Consider the following 24,720-nt stretch of genomic DNA (forward strand, 5'->3'; position numbering starts at 1 on the left):
ACATTTGTATTGAATTTAATAGCAGCATTATTTATCGTTATTTCAGTAAAGCAAACTTATTTAAATTTGAAATAAAAAATTTTGACTATTACATCGGCATATAATGTTTAAATTTAAATATTATCCTCATCGGCTACTTTAGCTATTTGCAATTCATTCAATCAACTTTTTTTGATATGACATCATTTTTATTAGCGTTTATTATACTTTCAGAAATTCCGATTTTTGGTGGCGATTTGCTAGCAACCAAGAATGGAGGGGTTGAAGGCTGCTTCAGGTTTGAAATTGCATTTGAACCTTTGTGGCTTTTGTGTATATTAATTGGTTTAGAAGGTTTTGCGATTAAGTCATCTTGCGCAGTGACATTTTCAGTGCTTAGTTCTTCACAAGCTTTGGAAAGTACGTCTCTTTCGTTGGATATTAAAGTTGTTGTTAGCATCTCATCGGAAGAGTCAAGAAGGTTATTGAGATATTTTATTGTGGAATTAATCATGTCTGACATTTCATTTCGAGGTATTTTGGAGTTGCTGCTACTCCGGAGTTTGGTTATTAGTTCGCTTTCCAAGTTTCCCACTTTTCTTTGACAATCTAGCCACAATTCACGTTTTGTTACTAATGCGGAAGACTCATTTTTATTTCTCGTTAGCTGCCCTTGTAAGTCGTCGATTTTCAATTCTATGAGGTCCTTCATATGAACGAAATTTTTCTTGTTGATAGTTTCTCTTTCACTGTAATCTTCATCAGTGTCCGACAGCCTTAAATTGAATATTTTCTCTGATAAAGATTTTTCGTGCGCCAGGGGTGACTCAAATCCTATTCTTTTCATTAACTGGTGCTTAGATTCTTCAATTTTGGATAAATGAAAATCGATATTACCCATTTCAGAACGTATCCGCCCAGATTGCCTTTTCAACTCCTCTTCGACGAATTTGTTGTCCTTTTTGAAGTCCCTTAATAAAGTTTCCAACTTTATTATTTCCGATTTAGCTTGCTTATGAGATAACTGTAATAGTCTGTAGTTACGTATCATTTGATCCGCGGAAGATTCAGCGTTTTGTGCTTCTTCGATCCTTGGATCTGAATCATCCGTATTTGATAGTATTGTATTTTCTGCCCCCACTGACTCGATGTATTTGTTCAGGGATGTCCTGTGGTGTGATGAAATGGTAATAATGGCTTCCTTATCGATAACATAGTCCACCGGCGCTGTATCTATTTCTCGCTCAATATGCCACGATTTCCGCTCTTTCCAAAGAAGCTGCTCTCTGTCATTCAGTTCTAGTAGTTCTTGTTTGTCTCGAAGTAAAGACCCAATTTCTCTTTTCAAGAGACCATCATGGGATACCAAGAGATCGTTAATTCTGCAAAGATCGTTTAGGCAAATAGTGATATCTTTCCGGATGCTTGTCACCTGGGAAGCGGAACTCACATCAGACAAGGCTTTTTCGTGAAGCTCAACCAGATTGCTCAAATATTGTGAAATTTGTTCCTTCTTTTCTAAAATCTGGTTCAATTCCATATCTACTTCTTTACTTTACTTTGTTACCTTATAGAACAATGGGTTTAGGATAAGATCTGGAATAAAAAAAAGGGAAATAAGCACCTCAAACTAAACGCACTCTGTTTGTCACTTTTCAAATGCTTGACAGGTGCTTCAATAAATGCAGACGTTTTCTCTGTGTACTATTACTTGTATAAAGAACACTATGAAGAGACTGTCTATACCTTTTGCTGATTGCGCACCTAAACACCAAAGTTTACGCCCTTAAATTTTTTGAATATATGCGCAGATACCCTACAAGCTGTCCTAGGGCTAGAACATCGGGCAAAAAGGAGGCAAGTGAGCTTGAAAAGACCACAATTCCCTATACATAAACCTATTCTTTAACGGCTAAAAAAGATGTGATTTTTTCAGCATCATAATGGCTTCTTGAGACGTCATCATGTTCATTTTAACTCTGGTTAATTACATAAGTATTAGCCTTCAAAGCCGCACACGTTTCTTTTTCCGAAAATGAAAAATTTTTCACTGAAAAAAAAAGAGAAGAAATACAAAGGTATAAATAGTTGAATAATTTGCCCTTCTGAGATCGGACAAGATGTTTGACTGGTGAGACCCTTGGTGGTTTACTCCAGTTTCGTGGGCTTGTGCATTTTCACCTAGTATACTGGGAACTTTCTCTTTTACTTGTATTTCTTTTCTCTCTCGTTTTTATATAGCTTAACTCAGAAAGACTCTCTAACTCTTACAGACGCACGTCATCTCATCTGTCTCACTCTTACTCTAAGGAAAAGAAGAAGTCATTTACAGGTTAACAGCAGTATTTAATAACTCCGAAAGTACGTAAAAGCAATGGCCGCAGTTAGAGACTACAAGACCGCACTGGAATTTGCCAGCAGCCTACCAAGACTGGATGGTTTGTCTGTCCAGGAATTGATGGACTCCAAGACCAGAGGTGGGTTAACTTATAACGATTTTTTGGTTTTGCCAGGCTTGGTTGATTTCCCATCCTCCGAAGTTAGCCTACAAACTAAGTTGACCAAGAATATCACTTTGAATACTCCATTCGTTTCCTCTCCAATGGACACTGTGACAGAATCAGAAATGGCCATCTTTATGGCTCTATTGGGTGGTATTGGTTTTATTCACCATAACTGTACCCCTGAAGACCAAGCTGACATGGTTAGAAGAGTCAAGAACTATGAAAATGGGTTTATTAACAACCCTATAGTGATTTCTCCAACAACCACCATTGGTGAAGCCAAGAACATGAAGGAAAAGTTCGGATTTTCCGGTTTCCCCGTCACAGAAGATGGTAAAAGAAACGGAAAATTGATGGGTATTGTCACTTCTCGTGATATCCAATTTGTTGAAGACAACTCTTTACTCGTTCAAGATGTCATGACAAAAAACCCTGTTACCGGCGCACAAGGTATTACATTGTCTGAAGGTAATGAAATTTTAAAGAAAATCAAAAAGGGTAAGCTATTGATTGTTGATGACAAGGGTAGCTTGGTTTCTATGCTTTCCAGAACCGATTTAATGAAAAATCAAAACTACCCATTGGCTTCTAAATCTGCCACCACCAAGCAATTGCTATGTGGTGCTGCTATTGGTACTATCGATGCTGATAAGGAAAGATTAAGACTGCTGGTTGAAGCCGGTTTGGATGTCGTCATCTTGGATTCATCCCAAGGTAACTCTATTTTCCAATTGAACATGATCAAATGGATTAAAGAAACCTTCCCAGATTTGGAAATCATTGCCGGTAATGTTGCTACCAGAGAACAAGCTGCCAACTTGATTGCTGCCGGTGCTGACGGTTTAAGAATTGGTATGGGTTCTGGTTCCATTTGCATCACTCAAGAAGTTATGGCCTGTGGTAGACCACAAGGTACAGCCGTCTACAACGTGTGTGAATTTGCTAACCAATTCGGTGTTCCATGTATGGCTGATGGTGGTGTTCAAAACATTGGACACATTACCAAGGCGTTGGCTCTTGGTTCTTCTACTGTTATGATGGGTGGTATGTTGGCTGGTACTACCGAATCACCAGGTGAATATTTCTATCAAGACGGTAAAAGATTGAAGGCATACCGTGGTATGGGTTCCATTGACGCCATGCAAAAGACCGGTACTAAAGGTAATGCATCTACCTCTCGTTACTTTTCCGAATCAGACAGTGTTTTGGTTGCCCAAGGTGTTTCCGGTGCTGTCGTTGATAAAGGTTCTATTAAGAAATTTATTCCATATTTGTACAATGGTTTACAACATTCTTGTCAAGACATTGGTCACAAGTCCCTAACTTTATTAAAGGAAAACGTCCAAAGCGGTAAAGTTAGATTTGAATTCAGAACCGCTTCTGCTCAACTAGAAGGTGGTGTTCATAATTTACATTCTTACGAAAAGCGTTTACATAACTAATTGGTAACTTGGGTTCATTAATAATAAAATAAAACTAAAAAAATACGTATTTATATTTATTCTACTCGCAGTTAAGTGTGAAAATTAGGACCAAAACTCGGGGAGCATTTCTATTTTCCTAGTCTTCCGTCACTTTGTATTTATTATCTTTTACAGATTCCTCCACTAGCGCAAAGATCCAACTTTACGCCTCATAAAAATAAAAAATAAAAAGAATGAAATCTATTACAGCTGTGACTTTTTCTCCGCTCTTTTTAATATTTTTTCGTAATATTTAATCTTCTCTTGTTCAACCTCTGATAAAGACGGTGGTAATTTTTCATTAATAAGGTCATTTTTTCTAGCCCTTTCAAAAGTGCTTAGCGTTTCATTCAGACCTTCAGTCCCACGGGCTAGAGCACCACGAGGTAAGATACCAGCATTCATGGTTTTCAGATATTCCACTTTTTCGCTCTCTTCCCTTAGCACCGAAAACATTCTTGAAACTTTAGCAATGGCCAATATCTTATTTCTCAAAGCCTTTCTTCGAGTCTCATCTTCTAATATTGCTGATGACGTCTTTTCACCAGGTGGGGCGCTAATTTTCCTAGTTGCGTCTCTGTTTGCCTCAACACTCTCCTCTGCAGTTTGTGGTTCTGATTCTGGGTCAAGTTCTTCTTCACTACATATGTTTAATATAGATACTAGCATGCTAGTAACTTTTTCGCCAACAAAAGGTAACGACCAGGTGAAAACATCCATAAAATCAGGTAACCAATAAGGGTGCGGAGACATGTGGAACTGCCTTATATTCATGACGTTTTCTTCATATTTTAGCACAGCAGCTTTATTGTGGTAGGTATCCAGATAGTTTGGAGCACTAAACATTGTTATTAAACTTGGAAATCCTGTTACTTTGTTGTTTTTATACATTCTATACCCTGCATCTTGTGCTTCGTGTGCTCTGATAATAGATAGTAGACCATTTGCTTTCAGAAACTTGCATGACGCCTTGAAAGTGAAGGCGAAGGAACAGCCCCTCAAACTATTGGGTACGAATTCATCCTCGCTCGGATCAAATTCACTACCGTCTCTTGCATCATCATATTCCTCAATAGGATCAGCCCACAGTAAGTCACACATGAGACCACGAGATGGGATTTCTCGGAACCTATTGACTTTATTAACATCCTCTACCGATTTTAATTCTGGAGAGATACCACCATGTACACAAAAATATTGTCCGTTCATTAAAGCTGCTAATGGTAAGACATTGAATGATCTGCAGCAGGCATCGTAAACTTCCATGTCGTATTTGTGCAACATCTCATTCTTAAAAGTAAAATAAGACGTCAAGTGCTTACACTCATGGTTACCTCTTAGCATCCAAAATCTCCCTAAATTATTCAACTTCAAGGAATATAAATAAATTAAACATTCAAAAGAAAACGCGCCTCTATCAACATAATCCCCCAAGAATAGATAATCGATTTTGGCGGGGTCACCACCGACTTCAAACAGTTTCAATAAATCGTAATACTGACCGTGAATGTCGCCACAAATAGTAATTGGGGCTTTGAGTTTTAGTAGATTGGGTTCTTTACTCAATGCTACAGTTGACATATTTAAGATTTTTATGGCCTGTTCCTTAGAAAGTCGACCTTCATGAAAGAAATGTTCTCTTAAAAAGGAATGATTAGGTAATCCTGTCTTGGGGTCGAATACTTCCTCATCACTTGGTATCTTCCCAGTTATGGCAGGTACAGAAGCGATGGGACGGTCCTTCGTGGAAATTACTTTACCGTTTTCTAATTCATACTTTGTTAAATCTTTTTTCTGTTCAACTTTTATGTAAGAATCATTAGGTTTAATGACTTTGATGCGTGAAGAATTCAAGTCTTTCGACATTGGCGTTGAGAGTATTTTATGGCAGCTGAGCTAATACGTAAAAAAAAAGAATCTAAAAATGCTTTCCCTTTGAATAGTACTTGTAATACAGCAAATATTCCGAAATTTGGTTCTCTTTCTCGTGATAATACTTCTTGGTTTAAAATTGTTATAGGATGTGCACATTTTTCCCTTTGTTTCCCATTAACATGTTCTTTTTTCAAAATGGGAAAATTCACGTTTCAAGAGGCGATGACATGAAAAATTTCGAAATGGATACAGATGAACATCACCGAACTGATCCAAACAGTTTGTGTCTATATTACAACGGGAACATAGGTAGAGTCCAAAAAAAACCCTGCAAAAAACTCTAATAGTCATAATTCTTACGGAAGAATGAGCACACAATATATCGATGAGACAGCATTCGTTCAGGCTGAACAGGGTAGAACCAATTTAATGTTCCCCAATGAAAAGCAACAGGCTCGATTTGAACTAGGTGTTTCCATGATGATTTATAGGTGGGATGCCTTGGATGTTGCCGTAGAGAACAATTGGGGCGGTCCAGACTCGGCTGAGAAGAGAGACTGGATTACGGGAATTGTTGTGGGCCTTTTCAAGAATGAAAAAGTGGTTGACGTTGCTTTGATTGAGGAAACGTTACTTTATGCAATGGTTGATGAATTTGAAACTAATGTAGAAGACGACTCGGCTTTACCGATTGCCGTGGAGGTTATTAACATATACAACGATTGTTTCAACTTCAATTATAATAAGGTAGAAAAGCTGTATTTGGAATGGCAAGAAAAGCAGAAAACAAAGAAATTAAAAAGAGTTGTACATATTGAGGGTGATGATGACGATGATGATGATGGAGAGGAGTGGGATGACGAGGATGAAGATGAAGAGATGGATGAAATTGTGCCAGACTTGGTATCATCTAAACCTGAACCAATTGTTGACGACGATGGCTTTGAATTGGTTCAACCAAAGGGAAGAAGAAAGCACTAGTGTCTTTAGAAGCTGTATATTAAAATCAATAGTGCGCTGCTTTTTGCTTTTTCCAGTAGTAAAATACTTATAAAGGTATGCAAATTTTGATGAGGTTTTCCAAGATATGTAGTAGATCAAAAAAGTACATATTCAAAATCGAGCTCCTAGAAGAGACTTTCAATATAGACTCTCCAGGTGTGTAATACGCCATTATGTCAAGGTTCTCATTTTTCTTTAAAAGAAATGATCTTTATGCTTGATATTTTTATATTTTGTGATTATAGAGGCCCAATTGCAACTACTTGTTCAGTTAAGGCAAAAGCTCAGTATAAGAAGCAAAGAAATACTAAATTAAAAAATCCTTGTATATAAATAATCATCAGGTAGATGTTTAACTACGTGAATAATTTATTTTTCTTCTTTGTGACTGTCGAAACTGGTGTCTATCTATACAACCCTCTAGAGGTATATCTTAACTGTGCATTATCATCAAATTCGTTATTATTATAGTTGTCATTATCGCTATTAATGAACTTGAATTTCTTGAAAAAAGAGGATGTCATTTCCAGGAATGAAAAAGATTCCTTTCTAAAGTTTGCGATCTTAAATAGTCGAATATTGGTTCCAACCCAAATGTTATTCTCGATTATATTGTTGACCACGCCAGGACTTATTTCTTCTTCAAACATATAACTATTCAAATCATCAGTAATGGTTGACGCACCATTATTTTCATCTCTTTGACCAGCATTAGTGTCATTACTGTTACCACTGCTGTTATTCCCACCCCATTTCCATTTGAAAAACGAAAATCCACCGTTGCTACTGTTGTTACTATTATTGTTAGCGGAATTATTGTTATTATTAGTTTCAGAAGCAACATGATGAGAATTTGGCCTTGTTCTTATTGAAGAACTATTAGAAATAGTCTTCTCCAAAGTAATTGAGGATGAAGACGAAGACGATCTTAAATGCTGGAAGTGATTTTGTGCTGTGTTCTGAAAAAAATAATTCATTAAATTGCCGCTTCCATTACTTTTTGTTCTATTTAATGCCATTGTTGGGGTGCTTACACCTGAACCAGCGCTTATTGTTCTCTCTAAACTTACTGAAGACTGACCTCTTGATCTTCGTATGTATCCCAAACGATCTGTTGTTGGCTTTGTAACATCATTACCGTCACATTCGTCAATACTAACATCCAAAAGCGATTCGAATTGTCTCAATTCACGCGAGGAGGTTTCCTCATATTTAAATGACGTCTGTGTGAATATATTTGCCCATGTGGCGATATGGATCCACATTAACAATTTATCATCGGTGTGCATTGACAAAGGCTGGAAAGTTGTTAATCGTCGAACATCCAGTGGTAACCGAGGATGAATTATAGCTAATATATCAGATCTAAGAGCCGATAGTTTCGATAAAGTTTCGAAATATTGCACCGATTTGATCCTCGGAATTTCAGGAACTTTCGACAAAATTTGTTTAATAACACGCAAAAGAATCTGTAAATAAACAGTACCTGACCAAACTTCGCTAAAGTTTTCATACTTGGGGTTTTTACATTTGTGGGTAAATGTTAATTGTGTAGGCCATTGAGGTCTATGTGGCCAATATTCCAATTGATGTTGCAAATTCAGATTAGAATCTGACTTGAAATCAATAAATGCAATGACTTGATAGTTCTTATCATGATTCATACTTGAAATATGTTTAACTGTCCCCGATGTTTCATTTTCCAATGACGCAGGGTTGAAAAGCAAATAAGGAATTGGCGATTCATTATCTTGACCTTGATCCTCATTTTGATTTTGGCCCCGGTTTTCATTTTGACCTTGTTGCTGGTTCTGATGTTGTTGGTTCGCAGAAGAATATAGATTAACTTGAGGCAGGTCTGTTATTTCTTCAAATTGATAAAAATCCTTCCATTGAACTTTCCTATTGAATCCCATTTGTTTCAGGTTCATGACATTGGAATTTAAGTTTGGATTCATGTCTAAAGCCTTGGAAATGGAATTTATAGAGTCATTTATTTGGTGAGTTATGGACTGATGTCTTACCATGGCAAATAGCAGGTTTTCTGCATCGTCAAAATACAAGGTGAAAAAGATTGTGATTGATCTTAATAATAACGACAATAAATCCATTTTGAAACCTGGTGATATCATATACGGTATGTCTTTTGTCTTGAACACAGGAGTTGCGTAAGTGGTCAAATAAACCTTATTTGATGACTTGGAAAGAACGTAAAGTAGGGACATTGCAGCATTGTAGGATAGTTTGGACGAAGATGTATGACTAGAGGCGGTAGCACTTGGTGATGCAGATTTCTTCTTTGCTGATAAGAGAATCAAATCGTCATGCGAATCATCATTTTTATGAGAACTGGTCAAAATTTCGTCATTAATCGGCAACAGATTGTAAATCAGTTCATAAAAAATTGGATTTGGTTGTAGATTCAATTTAATGTTGTCCAAGATCAAATTTGATAACTGTATGATTGTGAAATCTCTGAATGTTAAATTATTAATATCGCCGTTGATGTTGGAGAGTTTGTAAAAGTTTGGCAGATTATTTGTATAGTAATTAAGGTTGAAAGTCTGTAACATCTTGAAGAGAACAAGCTTTTTGGAAGTCAAAATCAACAGAAGATGATCGAGTAAAGGTAACAAGATTTGAGAAACGCTATTTTCGTTCAGCTCCACAATAGAACGCTCGTCACTCGTATCTTTAGATGCGCCATTGCTCGTGGTAGAAGAATTTGAGCGTATTGTCGATGAAGACGACGATAAAGATGAATAATCATAATACTTCAAGTAATAAATGGAAAAAATGATGAATCTATTTGCAAACTTGTCTGCAAAATAATTTTGAAAGCACTTATTGCAATCAATCAAGTTTGTCATGAGGATAGTCATAGGTATCAACAAAGGATGAATGTCTGGCAATTGTGCCTTTGTTTGCGACTTGGTATGATATGCCGCCGAAGAAGAATTGGGCAATGAAGCATGTGGAGACGTACTGCTATCGTGGGCGCTCGTCGACACTGCTCTCCTTCTACTGGCATCAACGGGTTTATTGTTCGTGAAGTTGAAAATGTTCGATTCTTGTTCTATGGCGAGATCGATGGGATATTTGAAGATTTTGATGAAACTGGACAGAATTAATTTCAAATCGTACTCTCGCTGCAATTGAGTGAGGAAAATGGTGATGACGTTGTCTTGAGCCTTATACGACATGGAAAGATTCAAGACGTGCAGGCAAGATTGGACGAATTGGAAATAAAGCGTCTGCCAATTATTTGCAGTGGCGTCGGAGCTGAAAAAATTGGTCTTTAAGCTCTGGAAATCTTTGTTGTTGTTGAGTACGAACCGCATTGTGCAATTCAATAGCGAGGAAGCGAACTGAATGGTTTTGTCCTTGGGCATTTGAGTGCACCAGTAGACAAGAAACATGTTTATGTCCTGTTTATTGCCGCTCGTGTACAAGTCGGAAGAAAATAAAGCTGACAACAGACGTAAAAGAAGCAACCTGTTGGCGAAAAGGTGCCACTGATGATGTATGTTCAGTAGCGAGTGGTATTTGTTGGAATTGGTCAAGATGCCGATTTCCCACAATTCGCTTGGGTGGGCGGTCACTGCAGTGGTGAAATTCTCTTGGAAAGCCAGTTTCAAGATCGCCAGCAGTAGTCTTTCTCCCAATGGGATGTTTTGCAAGGGAAGACCCTCAATTTCATGTTGCGTAGCCCAAAAAATATCGTAATGGTCCTGCGTGCTAGACTTGATCCGGTCAAAATAAATGGGTATGAGGATAGAGAGGGTCTTTATGGCGTTGATAAGCCGCGAAGAAGGAAGTCCCGTACGGGAAGCGGGAAAGGAGTTTGCGGAGAGAATAATGTAAAGCGAAAGGAAGACAATCAAGTTGTTGAAATTAGGTGGGTTCAAATTAGCGATAATGTGCAGGATTTTTTTGAAACTAGAGTTAATGCTGAAGTCCTGCACATCCACTGATATGAAGTCCAAGTAAAAATCGTTGAAGACGGTGTCCAGCGGGACGTCCGGGTTGTCGCCAAACAGCGCTTCAATTTCAGGCCCAGCTTCTAGTTTGAAGATTGACAGGTTTAAGCTCAACGGGTCAGCACTAGCTGAAAGGGAGGGCGGGGGCGAGGACGTAGGTGAAGGCGAGGACGCATCCGCGTCCTCCGGTCGAACCAGAGCGATGCAATGGTTCAGTAGGATCGAACTGGATTTGGAGTCAGTATTCCCCATTATGCATAGTCTAAGGGAGAGTTTGTATGTTTAGTTTGTATGTTTTCTTTCTCTATTAGCTTTTTTTCCTGTTTGTTTGCTTATCTGTCTGTACGTGTATGTTGTGTACTCAATAAATAGAGGTTTTTTTTTTTTTTCGCAGGTTTACCGAGAGAAAAAACACCGAAAGTAAGTACGTAAACCGGCGGAAAAGCAAAGAAAAAACCCCTGAAGCAAAAGCAATTGCGATAGTTTTTATTATTTGCTATATTTTTCTATAAAATGGGCGAACAAGAGAAAAGACTATATAAAAAGTGTCTATAAAAGAGAAGGGAAAGAGGAAAAAAAGAAAAATAAAGAATTGTCGGCAAGTTTATCAAAGTCTTCTCTTGGACCCGTTAACCATTGTTTCGTGCTCCGCGGCAGGTTCCGGGACGTCCCATTTCTCGAGCGAGGATGCCTCGGTCGACATGGTTCTCTGGTTTATCAGCATAGGTGGTAGCGAGTTTGCAGTGGGCAAGGGCGACCTTGTAAACTGCGGAACAATAACGCTCGAGTAATCTCTAATGACGCCCGGCTGTAGCGAGGCCTCCGACGTGCTCGGCGTCCTCGAGGCATAACCCTGGTCGACCCGCTGTCTGATCCGCATACCCACAGTCATCAACTGGTCCTTTTGGAAATCCTGTTGCTGCTGCTGCTGCTGCTGTTGTTGTTGTTGTTGAAACTGTCTCTTTGGGACAAGGCTGCTAGCCCATTCCAGTTGTGCGTCCATCACGTTTTATTTGGTCTTGTACTGGTGTATGTGTAGAGAGTGTAATTTATTCTGTTTCTCTTGCTGTTTCTTTTTTTTTTCTTTGTTTTCTTTCTCCAATGCTTGCCTGTTGCTACTAGATAAATAAATACCCCACTGGCGGGAAAAAGAAAAAGCACACAAAACAAACGAGAAGAAAAAGCGCATGGTACGAGCCGCCCTAAAATGCGGAACAGGACCCACACACCACACGCAAACGTGCGCGCGAGCGAATGCTGCACTCTGTTAACGGCAGGACCTGGCGTCCCCTGCCGTTAGCGGGCGGCTAGCCGCCGACGCCGTAGTCGCGTGCCCTTGCCCTTAGCGGCTGACAGGCTGACTCGATTACATATATAAATTGGGGGCTACCGCACGTTGAGTCGTCCTGTCTTAGCTGTTATGTCTTACTGTAACAATAAATACCACAAGACACCACAGCAGCACAGAACCACAACACTAATGTCCGAAGCTACCCTCTCCTCCAAGCAAACCATCGAATGGGAAAACAAATACTCCGCCCACAACTACCACCCCTTGCCCGTAGTTTTTCACAAGGCAAAGGGAGCACATGTGTGGGACCCGGAGGGTAAGCAGTACCTGGACTTCCTCAGCGCTTATTCTGCCGTGAACCAGGGCCATTGCCATCCTCACATTATCAAGGCTTTGACGGATCAAGCACAGATACTAACACTGTCCTCCAGAGCGTTCCACAACGACGTTTACGCGCAATTCGCCAAATTCGTCACCGAATTCTTCGGGTTCGAAACCGTTTTGCCTATGAACACCGGTGCAGAGGCCGTTGAAACTGCTCTGAAGTTGGCCAGAAGATGGGGTTACATGAAGAAAAACATCCCTCAGGATAAAGCCATTATCCTGGGCGCTGAGGGTAACTTCCATGGGAGAACCTTCGGTGCCATCAGTTTGAGTACCGACTACGAGGACTCCAAGTTGCATTTTGGGCCTTTCGTGCCCAACGTTGCCAGTGGTCACTCCGTGCACCAGATCAGATACGGCCACGCAGAGGATTTCGTCCCTATCTTGGAATCCCCTGAAGGTAAGAACGTTGCCGCCATTATTTTAGAACCAATTCAAGGTGAAGCCGGTATTGTCGTGCCTCCCGCAGACTACTTCCCAAAGGTCTCCGCATTATGCCGTAAGCATAACGTCCTATTGATCATTGACGAAATTCAAACCGGTATCGGTAGAACCGGTGAGTTGCTCTGCTACGATCACTACAAGACTGAGTGTAAGCCCGACATCGTCCTGTTGGGTAAGGCTCTCTCAGGTGGTGTCCTCCCCGTCTCGTGTGTCCTGTCCTCTCATGACATCATGTCTTGCTTCACCCCGGGATCTCACGGCTCTACTTTCGGCGGTAATCCTTTGGCTTCTCGCGTTGCCATTGCTGCCCTCGAGGTCATCCGCGACGAAAAGCTGTGCCAAAGAGCCGCCCAACTGGGCGGCTCTTTTATCGCCCAGTTGAAAGCACTCCAAGCCAAGTCTAACGGTATCATCTCCGAAGTGCGTGGTATGGGACTGCTTACCGCCATCGTCATCGATCCATCGAAAGCCAACGGTAAGACCGCTTGGGACTTGTGTCTATTGATGAAGGACCACGGCCTCTTGGCTAAGCCCACACACGATCACATCATCAGATTAGCCCCTCCTTTGGTCATCTCTGAAGAGGACTTGCAAACCGGTGTCGAAACCATGGCCAAGTGTATCAATCTGTTATAATATTAATACGCATTTATTTTTTTTTATATCTTACACATTTTTAATATACTAAAAGTTAGAAAAAAGTACGTACCACTTCCTTTTGTCTCTTCTCCTCTTTGCTTATATCTCCACCGCACCATCGTCATCCTCGTTGGGCGTGCTGATCAGAGTCACTGTGTCTCCTCTGATGAATACCATCTCGCATCGTCTTTCGGACTCACTCAACTCTTCGTTGTTCAATTGGTATATGGTTTCTACTGCATCACTCAGCACGATATTGCAGTGCGAGTCGAACGCTTGTAGCGTTCCCACCAGGGTCCTGGCCCCGCGTAGCTTGATATACACCCTCTCGTCGAGGTTCAGTTTCAGTAAATCCAAAGGCGTATCCATTCTCTTTAGTGTGTGTGATGCTGTGCGTATGTGTGTCTGTGTCTATCTCTGTTGTATTGGTTGCTGGAAGGAAAACATCCTGCCTCTTGTTTTGTTCAAAGCTTGGCTTTCTTGGTTTTTTTCTTCTCTCAATATCGCGACTTATCACATACCACGGATAGCCAAAAGGGCGCATCAAAAGGAAGAAAAAAATCAATTCAGCAATAAAAAGAACAGCCCTGAAACTATCAAACCTTCGTAAGAGAGTACCATACTATCTCTAAGGCTTGAAAAAATCCGCAAACACCAAGAATGTGGAAGAGATCGTTCCACTCCCAAGGAGGACCTCTCCGTGCTAGGACTAAGTTCACCAAACCTAAACCAAAACAGCCGGCACTTCCCAAAGAGAAAATAAGACCGCCCACCCAATTGACCCACCACTCCAATAACCTGAGGATCACCGAACCAATCCTACCAACTACTTCAAACCTACGCTGTCCCGACGATCACCCGCTGTGGCAGTTCTTCTCTAACAAGAAATTCATCAGGTCCGCCGACGACTTGCCGCCCTCCAGCCATATCAGACCTTGGACCATCCCAGAGTTGAGACACAAGTCCTTTAACGACTTACATTCCCTTTGGTACAACTGCCTTAGGGAGCAAAACGTGCTTGCTCGTGAAAATCATCTTTTAAAAAACATCATCGGGTCCACGCATGAGGAATTCAGTGACCTCTCCAAATCTATCAGAACCACCATGTGGCAAATCAGACATGTACTTAACGAGAGAGAGCTGGCCTATACCACTTCGCGCGAATTTCTAAAGGACGAATTGGAAAGGAAAAAGTATTTGGATACTTTGACCAACGATCACTTCTTGAATAAGGATATCCCGGACGACGAAGTCGCCTCCATGCTCACTCGGTTCCAGTTGGCTATCTTCGGAATATCAGAAACCATCCAGGACAATACAGTCGATGTTAGCTTCATCAACGGCATCAAGTTCTTGGCAAACTTAAAGCTACAGCGATTCAAGGACTCTAATGATCTCATATCGGAACTGTCACAAGAACCGATTACGGACGTGGGCGAGTCGTTCATCTTGTTTACTTCCGACTTCGAGCCTCATTCCGTCCAAGAGGCTTGCGTCGCCATCAAAGACCTGAGAAAATCCCCAGACAATAAGGTCCCTAAACTAGACGAACTTCCTACCGTCAGGAAATACTTAAAACAACTGGTTCGTGCAAGCTCCATGGAACAAGCAACTGCATGACCCTCATGGGCTTCCTCCCCCCTGTAAATATATATATATATACACACACATACACGCACCTATATATATAGCTATATGTTGTCTGTAATCAGAAATTAGTCACGCTATGGAAAATCTCCTTGGCAATGCCGCCTACACTACTCTTATTCCCGTTCTGTCCATCCAGTGCGTACTTGTCCCTCACCAAGTCACGGGCGCTTAACTCCAATTCTAGCGTGCTCCATTGCGACGTAACAATTTCGACTTCCTCAAGGGGACAAACCTCCAGTAAGCGACCCAGAATGCTCATCTGTAAAATGATTATCTCCGTGGGAATTTCGTTATCCATCCAATTTGGATCTACAAATTTCCCCATTTGGTAAAATGTTAACCAATGCTCATCGCCTAGTGTCTTCATCATCTGTTGGCTTCTTTCTTGACAAAACTCAAACACTTGCTTGCCCAGTTCGTATGCCGTGTCAAAATCTAGATTCACTAAAGCGTAGTCAATATGTAATATCATCAAATCTACTTCCACTTTACCGGTTTGGCCTTCTTTTCCAATGGACAAGCTGTCGTAAATTCCGAATAACAGGCCCTTTGTGGTGGGGAGATCCTTATACAATCGCGGATTCAGCTCTAATAAGTTGGAAATTATATCGAGAGGGCAATCTTTATATTCTAGAATATTGCTTGGTTTGAACGCGGTATCTCTTGCGCCATTATGCGTCTTATTTAAGTTTATGGAATAATGTGATAGTTTGTCTGATAAGTCAAGTAATACTTCCAGTTTGGTGAGACTTGTACCCGCCTGTTGCGGCATATACTTTTGAAGTATTTGTAACGTTTGCGAAGCTTTCCTCATCTCAGGTTCTTTACGTAGTCCATTAGAAGCGTTATTGAAGAAGTGCCAAAAGAACTTCACTAATAGTTCATATATTTGCGCATTGTTACTGTAGTGAAATCTCTCTATGACCATTTCAATATATACGAACTCGTTCATTTGTAAAAGAATCTCCAATATGCTGTATAGTTTATCATCCATACAAATTCGGGTGAAAATTTTGTCATCCTTGTTAGTGTCCAAAACCGTTTCATACATGGATTGCAAGAAAAGGGAAATATCGTTGGCTTTATTGAATTCTTCATGACACAAAGACGTAAAATGTGCTAACTGAGCCGATCCTTCTTCCTGTGTTATGGCAAAAATTTCCTTGAAGGAAAATTTAGTCGAACATTTGGTGAAGAATTCCATAAATTGTTTTAGTACTAAAGCAGTAACAGTTTTCTGCTCTTTTATCCTAATGTCATCGGGAAACCCGCTCAAGATACTCCATAACTCATCAAGCTTATGAATTAAATTGGTTAAATTGAATAGATTCTCACTATTGTTGAATAATATATCAACCACATTACTTTGCAAGTTTCTGGATACTTCACTGTTATCTTTCAATTTTTTTTCGAGGCTATAATAGATCTTTAAGAACAATTGGTAATTAGTATCAGATTTTAACGAGAACCGCTCTTTATTGAAGAATTCAGTAATGAAAGTATCCCATTTCTTCCCGTAAGATAAAGTGGGAATCAATTCATTCTCAATAACATTTGCTATATTGTTGTCGTCTTGCAGGTCCTCAACACCGTCAAATATTATGTTGAATAACTTGCTATCGGGCATTCCTTCCCATTCGTTAATTTTGAATATGAGATGAAGCCGTTTATTCAGGTGGTCCAAGGGTTTTAATACTCCTTCTACCCATCCCATAAACTTTGTAGATAGCACTCCTGATTTGGCAGTTTCCCATAGTACAGAATAGAATAAAGGTGTTTCAGGTATCATCTCATTACATAATAAGATCCTTTCCCTTAACCACCCTTCAAAATTCTCTAAAGCTTTGTTATTGAGTTTATTGTTTATGAATTCTTGCAATTCGCGATATCTGCTAGATATTGTTGTAGTATCAATCTCTATTAATGGAATCAAACTGCTGTCACTTTCCAATAGCCCTACTACCACTTCTTCGTCAGTTGTTTCTTCCCCTTCTGGACTTTGCTCCATCTCTTCTGGTTCGCAAAGAAACAAAAGGTTTTTTGGATCATCTAATTCTGGCCACAAAACACAGAGGATGTCCAAGTAATCGGATTGTGGGTCCAGTTTCGTAGACAACTTTTTGATGTTATGCGTGTCAGCTCTAGATGCAAAAATGCAAGCTAATAAATATAATTGCTCTTCCAACATTTTTACTGCAACTTTATCGTTCACCTATCAAGACGCACTGATATAACCAGTTATTGTCTATTTACGATGGCTTTTCTTTTCCCTGGTTTTTCTTTTTCTCAGCATCTTGCCTCTTCCTCACGATCTCAATAAATTGTAATATCTTTACGAAACAGTAATAAAAATTTCAACAGGGCACACATACAATAATAGATGTACCTGTTTGGACACAGGGGAAAAAAGATCAGTCATGTTGCTATATATGTTCTTAAAAATGATTTAAAATTATACAAATATTGTATACAGTAGTATAGTTATAGAGTTATCTTTTTGACGAGGTTAATGACATCATAGAATAGAGAGTTATTAAAGAGACTAAAAAAATTAAAATCGAAAAAAAAGACTTAAAAAATAAGATATGCATCACTCCTTTTTCCTGTTCCTTTCTTTTCTATTTTCTTATTGGTTCCTTTACACAGTTTCCAAGACTTCGTCCTTGAAACCGGTAACCTTCTTACCCTTTTCTTCACCAGAACCTTCACCGTGCAAAGCCATCAAAGCACCAACATCGAACTTTGGTTGCTTCAACAACTTAACCTTTCTAACATGGATGTTTTGTAGTGGGAAAATGTCCTTGGTGGCGTTTTCAATTTCCTTGTTGATAACTTCTGGAATCAACTTGGAAGTCAATTGGGCCAAGGTAGATCCTTGAACTTCCTTAGTCAAGATTTCAGAGATAACCTTTCTAATAGCTCTGATATGGGAAGATTGAGCGTAAGAGTGTCTCTTAACTTGGTTAGCTTGCTTTCTGGTGAAGGCAATAGCAAAGATTCTCAAGACGTAATCATCGGAAGTCTTAACGGTAACGTTAGCTTCGATCAAAGTTTGCCATTTTCTGACCATAGATCTCAATTTATCGGTAGTGAAGTCCATACCGTGGAAGTTGGTCAATAAGTTCTTACCTTGGACTTCGTCAACTCTTAATTTGATCTTTCTGAAAGAGTGGTCTTCAGAACCCTGCAAGTCAGCCAAGCAAACTTCGACAACTCTACCTTTCAAAGCATCTGAAGCACTCTTCAAACCAGTGGACTTGTTAACTAAAGTCTTACCAACATTTCTGTTTTCAAAAGTGGATGGAGCTTTAATGTCGAACCATTCCTTTCTGGTAAATGGGTCAACGACTCTCTTCTTTTGACCTTTCTTACCCTTGGATAGTCTCTTATTCTTTCCGACAGCCATGATTAAACGATTGGTTATTCGTGTGCTTGTTTTGTTTCTTTAATATCAAAACTCACAACGTAAACACCTTCATACTTAATAGAATAATTGTAACATCTAGTCATTTTGGGTATATTATTACGCTTGCTGAGAGAGTCCTGGAATTTCCAGCGGACGGTGACGCGAGGGAATCCGTAGAGCAAAATAAAAAAATTTGAAGGTTCTCATAAAGTCAAAACAAAAATCGCAGTAGATGTTTGGGTTTACTCCTTCCAATGGGTCTGGGTTCATAACAAAAACTGTCCTGCAGTTTTAATTAGGATTTTTGTAAGTTATGGTTACATTATTAAGGAATACAGGAGAGACTATATATGTATGTAAGCATACCCATGAGGGAAAAAATGAAACGATTTTCGTTGCTGATCAAATGCAGTCTGCATTCTTGAATGCTTCGTCCATCGAAAAAGCGTAACTTATTTCTAAAGGAAGTTTTAGCTCCACCATGATACTTGCGCTTGGCTCTTCAAGTACCACAACGACTAATTTTTCCCCCACCAGGTCATTAACTACACTTATCCAAGAAAACTGCTTCAGTTTTTCTATAGTTATCTTAGGCTCCCAGGCACCGCATACGACCTTCTTAATTTCTTTTGATGCTTTGTAGCCTGGGTTGTCCCGCAACATCTTCACCATCTTAATTAAGACAGTCTCCAGAGCAAGCGTGTGGCGATTCGTGCCTTCGGTTTCTTGTGCCAGGGTGTATAAAAATGTCCTCATCAATAGAGACATTCCCATAACTTTTTTTGAGATAGTTTCGTCTTTGAATCCGTTAATAGCTTCTGAAAAATAGCGTGGTACCATCTCCTGGAATGCTACTGGTTTACCCTTTTGTAGACCACCTTTCCGCAGGAAGTCATTTTTAGAGATTTCTACGGCAGTCTCACATATCTTAAAAGCTTTTTCGGTACTACCACTTACGTTCGCTACATTTTTTGCAATCAGTTGAATGATTTTGTTGTTGATCTTATGATTGATTGCTATCACGTTATCTGGTATATTTTGTTTCTGTCCTTCACGAATATTATTGTAAATAGCCATTTCCTTTTTATCGTTTACTTTTACGTAGAACGGTTTCAATAAAGATTTGAGTCGCGTAATGATCATTTGCAGCAATTCATCTTTGTTTACCTTATTAAGTATGATTTCAGTAAAGTGTGGTTTGAACGAGGGCATCACATTTATTTGTTCTTTAATCATCACATTGTGTCCGCCTGCACAAACGACAGATAATTTCGAATTTTTCGAAGAAATCCATTTCTCAAAGTATTGTAATATCTTTTCATTCAGTAGGTCGTCGAGATTTTGGATCAATATCAATGTCCTTCTCTTTTTTGCTTTCGGAACATTAGTAATATAGAAGTTTAAGGCTTCCAGTGATATATCACCAGATAGGTTTTCTTTAGAGATGGAGGACCATATTTTCTCAAATAATGCATTCATTCCTGTCAATTCCAACGCATCGACGTGAATGTAATCGAAAATGGGTAGTTCCTTTTGAACTGATGAGGTTACAAGCTCATCCATCACGTCATCCACTAGGCTGGATTTCGTAGAATCGTCTGCATTGGCCACATAAAATAATTTATTTTGAGAACACATTAAACTCTCGTACATTGGAAGAAATAGTTTTATGAAATCCTCGACTTGTGATTTTTGTAGTTCTCTCTTTCGTAATGATTCCCTGATTAATTCTTCTAAGTCGATCTTACCATTAAGCTTTGACAGAATGGTTTCCTTTCCAGGTGTGGAACGTGTTTTTCTAAGCTTATCCTCGAGGCTTGCAACGTCCAGACTTGACTGTTCGTCTCTTGCTCTCTTCAATTGAGACAAATCTATAACTTGACTACCTGGAGCAAATCGGTCTAAAATCATCTGATATTTTTTTTTCAACTTTGACAAAGCAGCAAAATCAATCATCTTGGCATTACCTTTTCTTGGAATAGATTTATTGTTAATACTATTGTCTTTGGTACTACCCATGAGCATTCCAATTTTTCCATTTCCTTCTATCTCGTTATCTGTTTCTGTGTCGTCATTTTGAGGTAGCTCTTGTGTTTCTTGAATGTGGATTTTTTTAGTTTTTCTGCTCATTTTGCTTCCATGAGTCCCACGTCTTTTATTTACTGCGATTATTGCTTCACCGGAACTTTCGGAGGTAAATCCATCTGTTTCCTCTTCAAGTTCACTATCATCACTTACTCTTGGTGGATTGTTTTCATGTACAAAATTCTCTTGGCGGTGAATAAATTCTGTAGATGTATTCTCCAATTTTGATTCCGGTTGGGCTGAAATCACAGATGATTTTCGCTGAAGTTCAATGTTTGGTTCCCTTGGTTCTTCATTATCGGATTCTTGTTCTGAGGAGTTTATTGGTATTTCCTCCGAAACGATCAATTCCTTTGATATAGATCTTTTTTGTACAATCCTCGAAGAATCTGTGGGTGATGTTAGCGCTGTAGGTGACGCTGATGAGCTATTAAGAAAGAAAGACTTTCTTTCGGGAGACTGTGAACCATACATTTCTGAGGTTCCCTGCTTATACGATACATTTTCCTTATTTGTATCGTCATCAGAAGAGGGTTCGACTTTAATTTCTTTCATTGGAGGTTTCTTTGCTAGTCTCTGCTGTCTCTTTACAGATCTCTCAAGCCCTATCTTATGTATTACCTGTCTATTTGTCTTATTCAAACTCACTGGTGCAGATACTCTTTTCAAGTATTCATCAGATTGTTTGGGTTCCATTTCCTTGACTCTTTTTATGATTTGAAAAATATCAATTGGAACAAACTTTTCTGCAGTAGGTTCGCATGCATAACGTACTAGGAAATCTCTATCCTCTATTTTCTCGATACTGCTATCATTCCATTGTGACTCTGGAAGTATTTGTCCAACTGCAATGAAATCCTTAAGCCAAATCTCTGATAGTTCAGCAGTTAAATATAACTCACTCTTATTTACTTCGTTGAAAAATTTGTCCTTGTAAAATTCCACGGGATGATTTTCCTTCATTATATCTGGCCTGAATTGTTCGTAGTATAACTTTGGTTTGAGTTCGAACCATCTTAAGTAAGAGAAAACCCAAATCTCCACAAGATTATTTAGTGTATTGAGTCTGATCTCGTGGATCAAGTAGACAGAATATGTTTCCGTCACATTATCGTTGAATATTACGCTCTCCCCCTTCCCAAAACTCAATCCATCAGAAATTCTTTTCAGAAACACATTTTCTCCTCCTCTTTTTCTTGATCTTCTTCTATTGTTTTCGTCAATAACTCTCCCCTGGTCATCTGTAATGATAACTTGCCATCCATCTAGATCTTTTAATGTTTCAGCCATCTTAGCCAACCCAATCGCTACAACAGAACACTTTCGCAAACCCCTATTGGAAGAGCGATGAAAGGAGTGCTTATGTGTACTTCTTTTTCAACCAATATGTTTATTTTAACTTTTTTGGAAAGAATAGTGTTTTCGCGGTAATATTACTGATGCGATGAAAATTTACGATTATTTCTTTATTTAGATTGATACATAATATGGTTAACTTTAAATGAATCTTTCGGACTTCATATAAACAGACACCCCAAATACTCATCATCCTGGATTCATTGTTTGCTTAACTCTATTAACTCGCTACTTACTTTCATTTACGCCATTGCTTTGTATATCAGTTATTGCGAATACCTTGCATATCTAATGAATCGAAAATAAATGAAGATGTCAAGAATACGAGATTTAATAGCCAGGCCGTTCCAGAACCTTACAGCTTTAGAGAAAGTGGTACAATGGTTACGATTAGGGACTACATTGCTCATAATTTCTTTCGGGTTAGCGTTGACTGTTGGACCCCTTTCCTCGCCAAGAACATTGTACATGTCGCGACTGGATACCTACTCTGCTGATATTACGACGGGTTTATTTACCGTATTGAGAGAATCTATGGAGCAATCGACGTCTACAGAAGAAAATAATGGCGTAGGCCTAACAACATCTGAACTGTATATACTAACTGCTTACACCGAAAGTCAAATAAAAAATGTTCCTCAGTACATCACAGTGTCGCTTTATGGGAGATGCGATTCGACATACACCATGGTGGAAGTATTTGACTCTGAAGGAAATATGCATAGCGTAAAGAATTCGACTACTAAAAGCAGCTGCAGTACCATAGGAACAGACTATCTTTTTGATTATCGTGAGGTTTTAGAAAACTTAGGTTTAGATATTATTTTGGATTATGCCTACAACAAAATCGGTTCACAACAGGCAGAGAGTTCTGCATACACGACCTACATGAAGAGCCTAAAACATAAAAAGGCCAACGTGTTACATCTACTCTATGCAGTTATTAGTTTCCAGGTGTGTATGCTATTTTTCATGATATGGTACTACTACATAAAGGGAAGATTTATGAACGCCCTCAAAGAAAGGGCACTTGTTCACATTAACTCTCTGCTATCGCTGGTTGTTTTCATTGGGGGCTTAACAAGTAGCATAAGTCTTGCCTGGGTTAACTACACTATTCAATCCAGAATCAACACAGAATTAGAGGCCTTTGGATTTTCTTACCATCTTGGAGTTACGTGGTTTGCCCTCCTATGGTGCTTTGCAGGTTTAATTTCTGTGTCATGCTTAGCCTGGTCTGGCTTAGAATGGTGTATTTCCGATAATGGCACGTCTTATGGAGGTGGGATCGATGATAAATTCTTGGGTTATCAAGCCGGTGTATTTACTGATGCAGATCTGGATGATGAAATTCCTCACAATCAACGTTATCCACAGCGACAGTCTACTTCAGGTGAGGCTGAACTGATGAGGAACAGTGATACCATGGCAACAATAGGAAAAACTACTGATAATGACTTAAATAGTGCAGATAATGTTAACACCAATTTGGATCATGGAAATCATATTGCAGGTGTAGGCAATAGCGACAGACACAAATCATTTGTTAGTAGAGAGGAATTCGAATTGCAGGACATAAGATTCCGGTCAAGCAACGACAGTGAAGAGAGTATGCAAAGGATTATCAAGCCTTCATCTGCATTACAGTTTTAAATTCTTTCGCCAAATATTCAAAATGCATACTATATTTGCCCAGTTTTTAATTATATAATAATAACAGGACCAAAAAAAATCGCATTCATCGTTTAATCTCTTTTTTTTCCTTTTTTTTTTATGTAAACCTGCTAAGCGCTTAGAAAATTATCATATTGAAACTAAACATCATTAAGCAATAAAGAACAGAGAAGCATACCTATAGCCATGAGTGATACTACGGAAGTCCCTGAACAAAAAATATCTGAGAACGACCAGGTTAATACTTTGTCAAGAACCGACTCATTAAAGAACCCGGATGTAAGCAACAAAATACCAAGTCTTTTCAAGTTAGCCGCCGAATGGCAAATTAACAACCCACAGGAAAACTTCCAAAACCAAATCCTGGAAAATGATGTGCTCAAAAAAATCAACGAAATCACTAGTTTGATCCGAGAATCGTACAAAGACCTCTCCAGCGAAGATGGGATGATGTCCAAGCAACAGCAGGATAAGATGGATTGGGATTTGTTTTGTACCGTTCCTGTAAACATTATTGAGCAGTATACAAAAGATATGGATGAAATATTTGAAAAAATGGAAAAGCTGGCAAAAGTAAGTATAGATAGAAACTAGGCCTCCTCCCAACTTTACTACGTTCCCTTTTACTAATAATGAAAATATAATAACAGCAACAACGCCTTTGGTGTGAGTCCGCTTTTCAAATAGACGTGGAAAGATGTGGAGACTCTATTCTCAATGCTGAGACTTGGATGAAGAAGAAGGAGCACCATCTAGAGTACAAAAATATTGAAATGGAAAGGTCCGCAAATGAAATCAAGGAAACTATTCAAAGACTAACAGATGATAAGTGAGTCATGCTCAATTATACCCTTCGCATTGCCAATGTTCACTACTTGCTTTTTTCCTTCTATTCAAATTAATCATGCTCCCTTCGTTGTTTTTGTTATTTTTTTTATATTGTTTTCCTTTTTGTACCGGATATTGTTAGCGCCAGGTAGCAAAAAAT

General features: G+C 39.1%; 14 protein-coding genes across 14 annotated transcripts; 6 read left to right on the plus strand and 8 right to left on the minus strand.

Annotated features, from left to right (window-relative positions):
* Nucleotides 1-157: 157 nt before the first annotated feature.
* On the minus strand, nt 158-1,519 carry ATG23 (Atg23p; the record flags this gene model as incomplete). Its single annotated transcript, XM_033912268.1, has 1 exon — nt 158-1,519. The coding sequence occupies one exon, from the start codon at nt 1,517-1,519 to the stop codon at nt 158-160; it is 1,362 nt and encodes a 453-aa protein (XP_033768159.1).
* An 834-nt stretch (nt 1,520-2,353) lies between these two features.
* On the plus strand, nt 2,354-3,925 carry IMD3 (IMP dehydrogenase IMD3; the record flags this gene model as incomplete). Its single annotated transcript, XM_033912269.1, has 1 exon — nt 2,354-3,925. The coding sequence occupies one exon, from the start codon at nt 2,354-2,356 to the stop codon at nt 3,923-3,925; it is 1,572 nt and encodes a 523-aa protein (XP_033768160.1).
* A 225-nt stretch (nt 3,926-4,150) lies between these two features.
* On the minus strand, nt 4,151-5,812 carry CNA1 (calcineurin catalytic subunit A; the record flags this gene model as incomplete). The annotated part of the gene is made up of 1 exon (XM_033912270.1): nt 4,151-5,812. The coding sequence occupies one exon, from the start codon at nt 5,810-5,812 to the stop codon at nt 4,151-4,153; it is 1,662 nt and encodes a 553-aa protein (XP_033768161.1).
* Nucleotides 5,813-6,187: 375 nt separating this feature from the next.
* On the plus strand, nt 6,188-6,802 carry TSR2 (Tsr2p; the record flags this gene model as incomplete). The annotated part of the gene is made up of 1 exon (XM_033912271.1): nt 6,188-6,802. One exon carries the CDS (start codon nt 6,188-6,190, stop codon nt 6,800-6,802), a length of 615 nt encoding a protein of 204 aa, XP_033768162.1.
* A 425-nt stretch (nt 6,803-7,227) lies between these two features.
* ECM30 (Ecm30p) lies at nt 7,228-11,055 on the minus strand (the record flags this gene model as incomplete). The annotated part of the gene is made up of 1 exon (XM_033912272.1): nt 7,228-11,055. The coding sequence occupies one exon, from the start codon at nt 11,053-11,055 to the stop codon at nt 7,228-7,230; it is 3,828 nt and encodes a 1,275-aa protein (XP_033768163.1).
* Nucleotides 11,056-11,410: 355 nt separating this feature from the next.
* Nucleotides 11,411-11,806, minus strand: DIF1 (Dif1p; the record flags this gene model as incomplete). The annotated part of the gene is made up of 1 exon (XM_033912273.1): nt 11,411-11,806. The coding sequence occupies one exon, from the start codon at nt 11,804-11,806 to the stop codon at nt 11,411-11,413; it is 396 nt and encodes a 131-aa protein (XP_033768164.1).
* Nucleotides 11,807-12,223: 417 nt separating this feature from the next.
* CAR2 (ornithine-oxo-acid transaminase) lies at nt 12,224-13,558 on the plus strand (the record flags this gene model as incomplete). The annotated part of the gene is made up of 1 exon (XM_033912274.1): nt 12,224-13,558. One exon carries the CDS (start codon nt 12,224-12,226, stop codon nt 13,556-13,558), a length of 1,335 nt encoding a protein of 444 aa, XP_033768165.1.
* Nucleotides 13,559-13,660: 102 nt separating this feature from the next.
* On the minus strand, nt 13,661-13,930 carry LSM3 (U4/U6-U5 snRNP complex subunit LSM3; the record flags this gene model as incomplete). The annotated part of the gene is made up of 1 exon (XM_033912275.1): nt 13,661-13,930. The coding sequence occupies one exon, from the start codon at nt 13,928-13,930 to the stop codon at nt 13,661-13,663; it is 270 nt and encodes an 89-aa protein (XP_033768166.1).
* A 291-nt stretch (nt 13,931-14,221) lies between these two features.
* On the plus strand, nt 14,222-15,181 carry MRPL4 (mitochondrial 54S ribosomal protein uL29m; the record flags this gene model as incomplete). Its single annotated transcript, XM_033912276.1, has 1 exon — nt 14,222-15,181. One exon carries the CDS (start codon nt 14,222-14,224, stop codon nt 15,179-15,181), a length of 960 nt encoding a protein of 319 aa, XP_033768167.1.
* Nucleotides 15,182-15,269: 88 nt separating this feature from the next.
* SEC39 (Sec39p) lies at nt 15,270-17,399 on the minus strand (the record flags this gene model as incomplete). The annotated part of the gene is made up of 1 exon (XM_033912277.1): nt 15,270-17,399. One exon carries the CDS (start codon nt 17,397-17,399, stop codon nt 15,270-15,272), a length of 2,130 nt encoding a protein of 709 aa, XP_033768168.1.
* Nucleotides 17,400-17,849: 450 nt separating this feature from the next.
* On the minus strand, nt 17,850-18,617 carry RPS1A (40S ribosomal protein eS1; the record flags this gene model as incomplete). Its single annotated transcript, XM_033912278.1, has 1 exon — nt 17,850-18,617. The coding sequence occupies one exon, from the start codon at nt 18,615-18,617 to the stop codon at nt 17,850-17,852; it is 768 nt and encodes a 255-aa protein (XP_033768169.1).
* A 402-nt stretch (nt 18,618-19,019) lies between these two features.
* On the minus strand, nt 19,020-21,992 carry SIR3 (chromatin-silencing protein SIR3; the record flags this gene model as incomplete). Its single annotated transcript, XM_033912279.1, has 1 exon — nt 19,020-21,992. The coding sequence occupies one exon, from the start codon at nt 21,990-21,992 to the stop codon at nt 19,020-19,022; it is 2,973 nt and encodes a 990-aa protein (XP_033768170.1).
* A 372-nt stretch (nt 21,993-22,364) lies between these two features.
* ECM7 (Ecm7p) lies at nt 22,365-23,711 on the plus strand (the record flags this gene model as incomplete). The annotated part of the gene is made up of 1 exon (XM_033912280.1): nt 22,365-23,711. The coding sequence occupies one exon, from the start codon at nt 22,365-22,367 to the stop codon at nt 23,709-23,711; it is 1,347 nt and encodes a 448-aa protein (XP_033768171.1).
* Nucleotides 23,712-23,918: 207 nt separating this feature from the next.
* GMC2 (Gmc2p) lies at nt 23,919-24,565 on the plus strand (the record flags this gene model as incomplete). Its single annotated transcript, XM_033912281.1, has 2 exons — nt 23,919-24,305; nt 24,383-24,565. The coding sequence occupies 2 exons, from the start codon at nt 23,919-23,921 to the stop codon at nt 24,563-24,565; spliced, it is 570 nt and encodes a 189-aa protein (XP_033768172.1).
* Between the last annotated feature and the right edge of the window lie 155 nt (nt 24,566-24,720).

The sequence above is a fragment of the Saccharomyces paradoxus genome, assembly GCF_002079055.1.
Source record: "Saccharomyces paradoxus strain CBS432 chromosome XII sequence".
NCBI lineage: Eukaryota > Fungi > Ascomycota > Saccharomycetes > Saccharomycetales > Saccharomycetaceae > Saccharomyces > Saccharomyces paradoxus.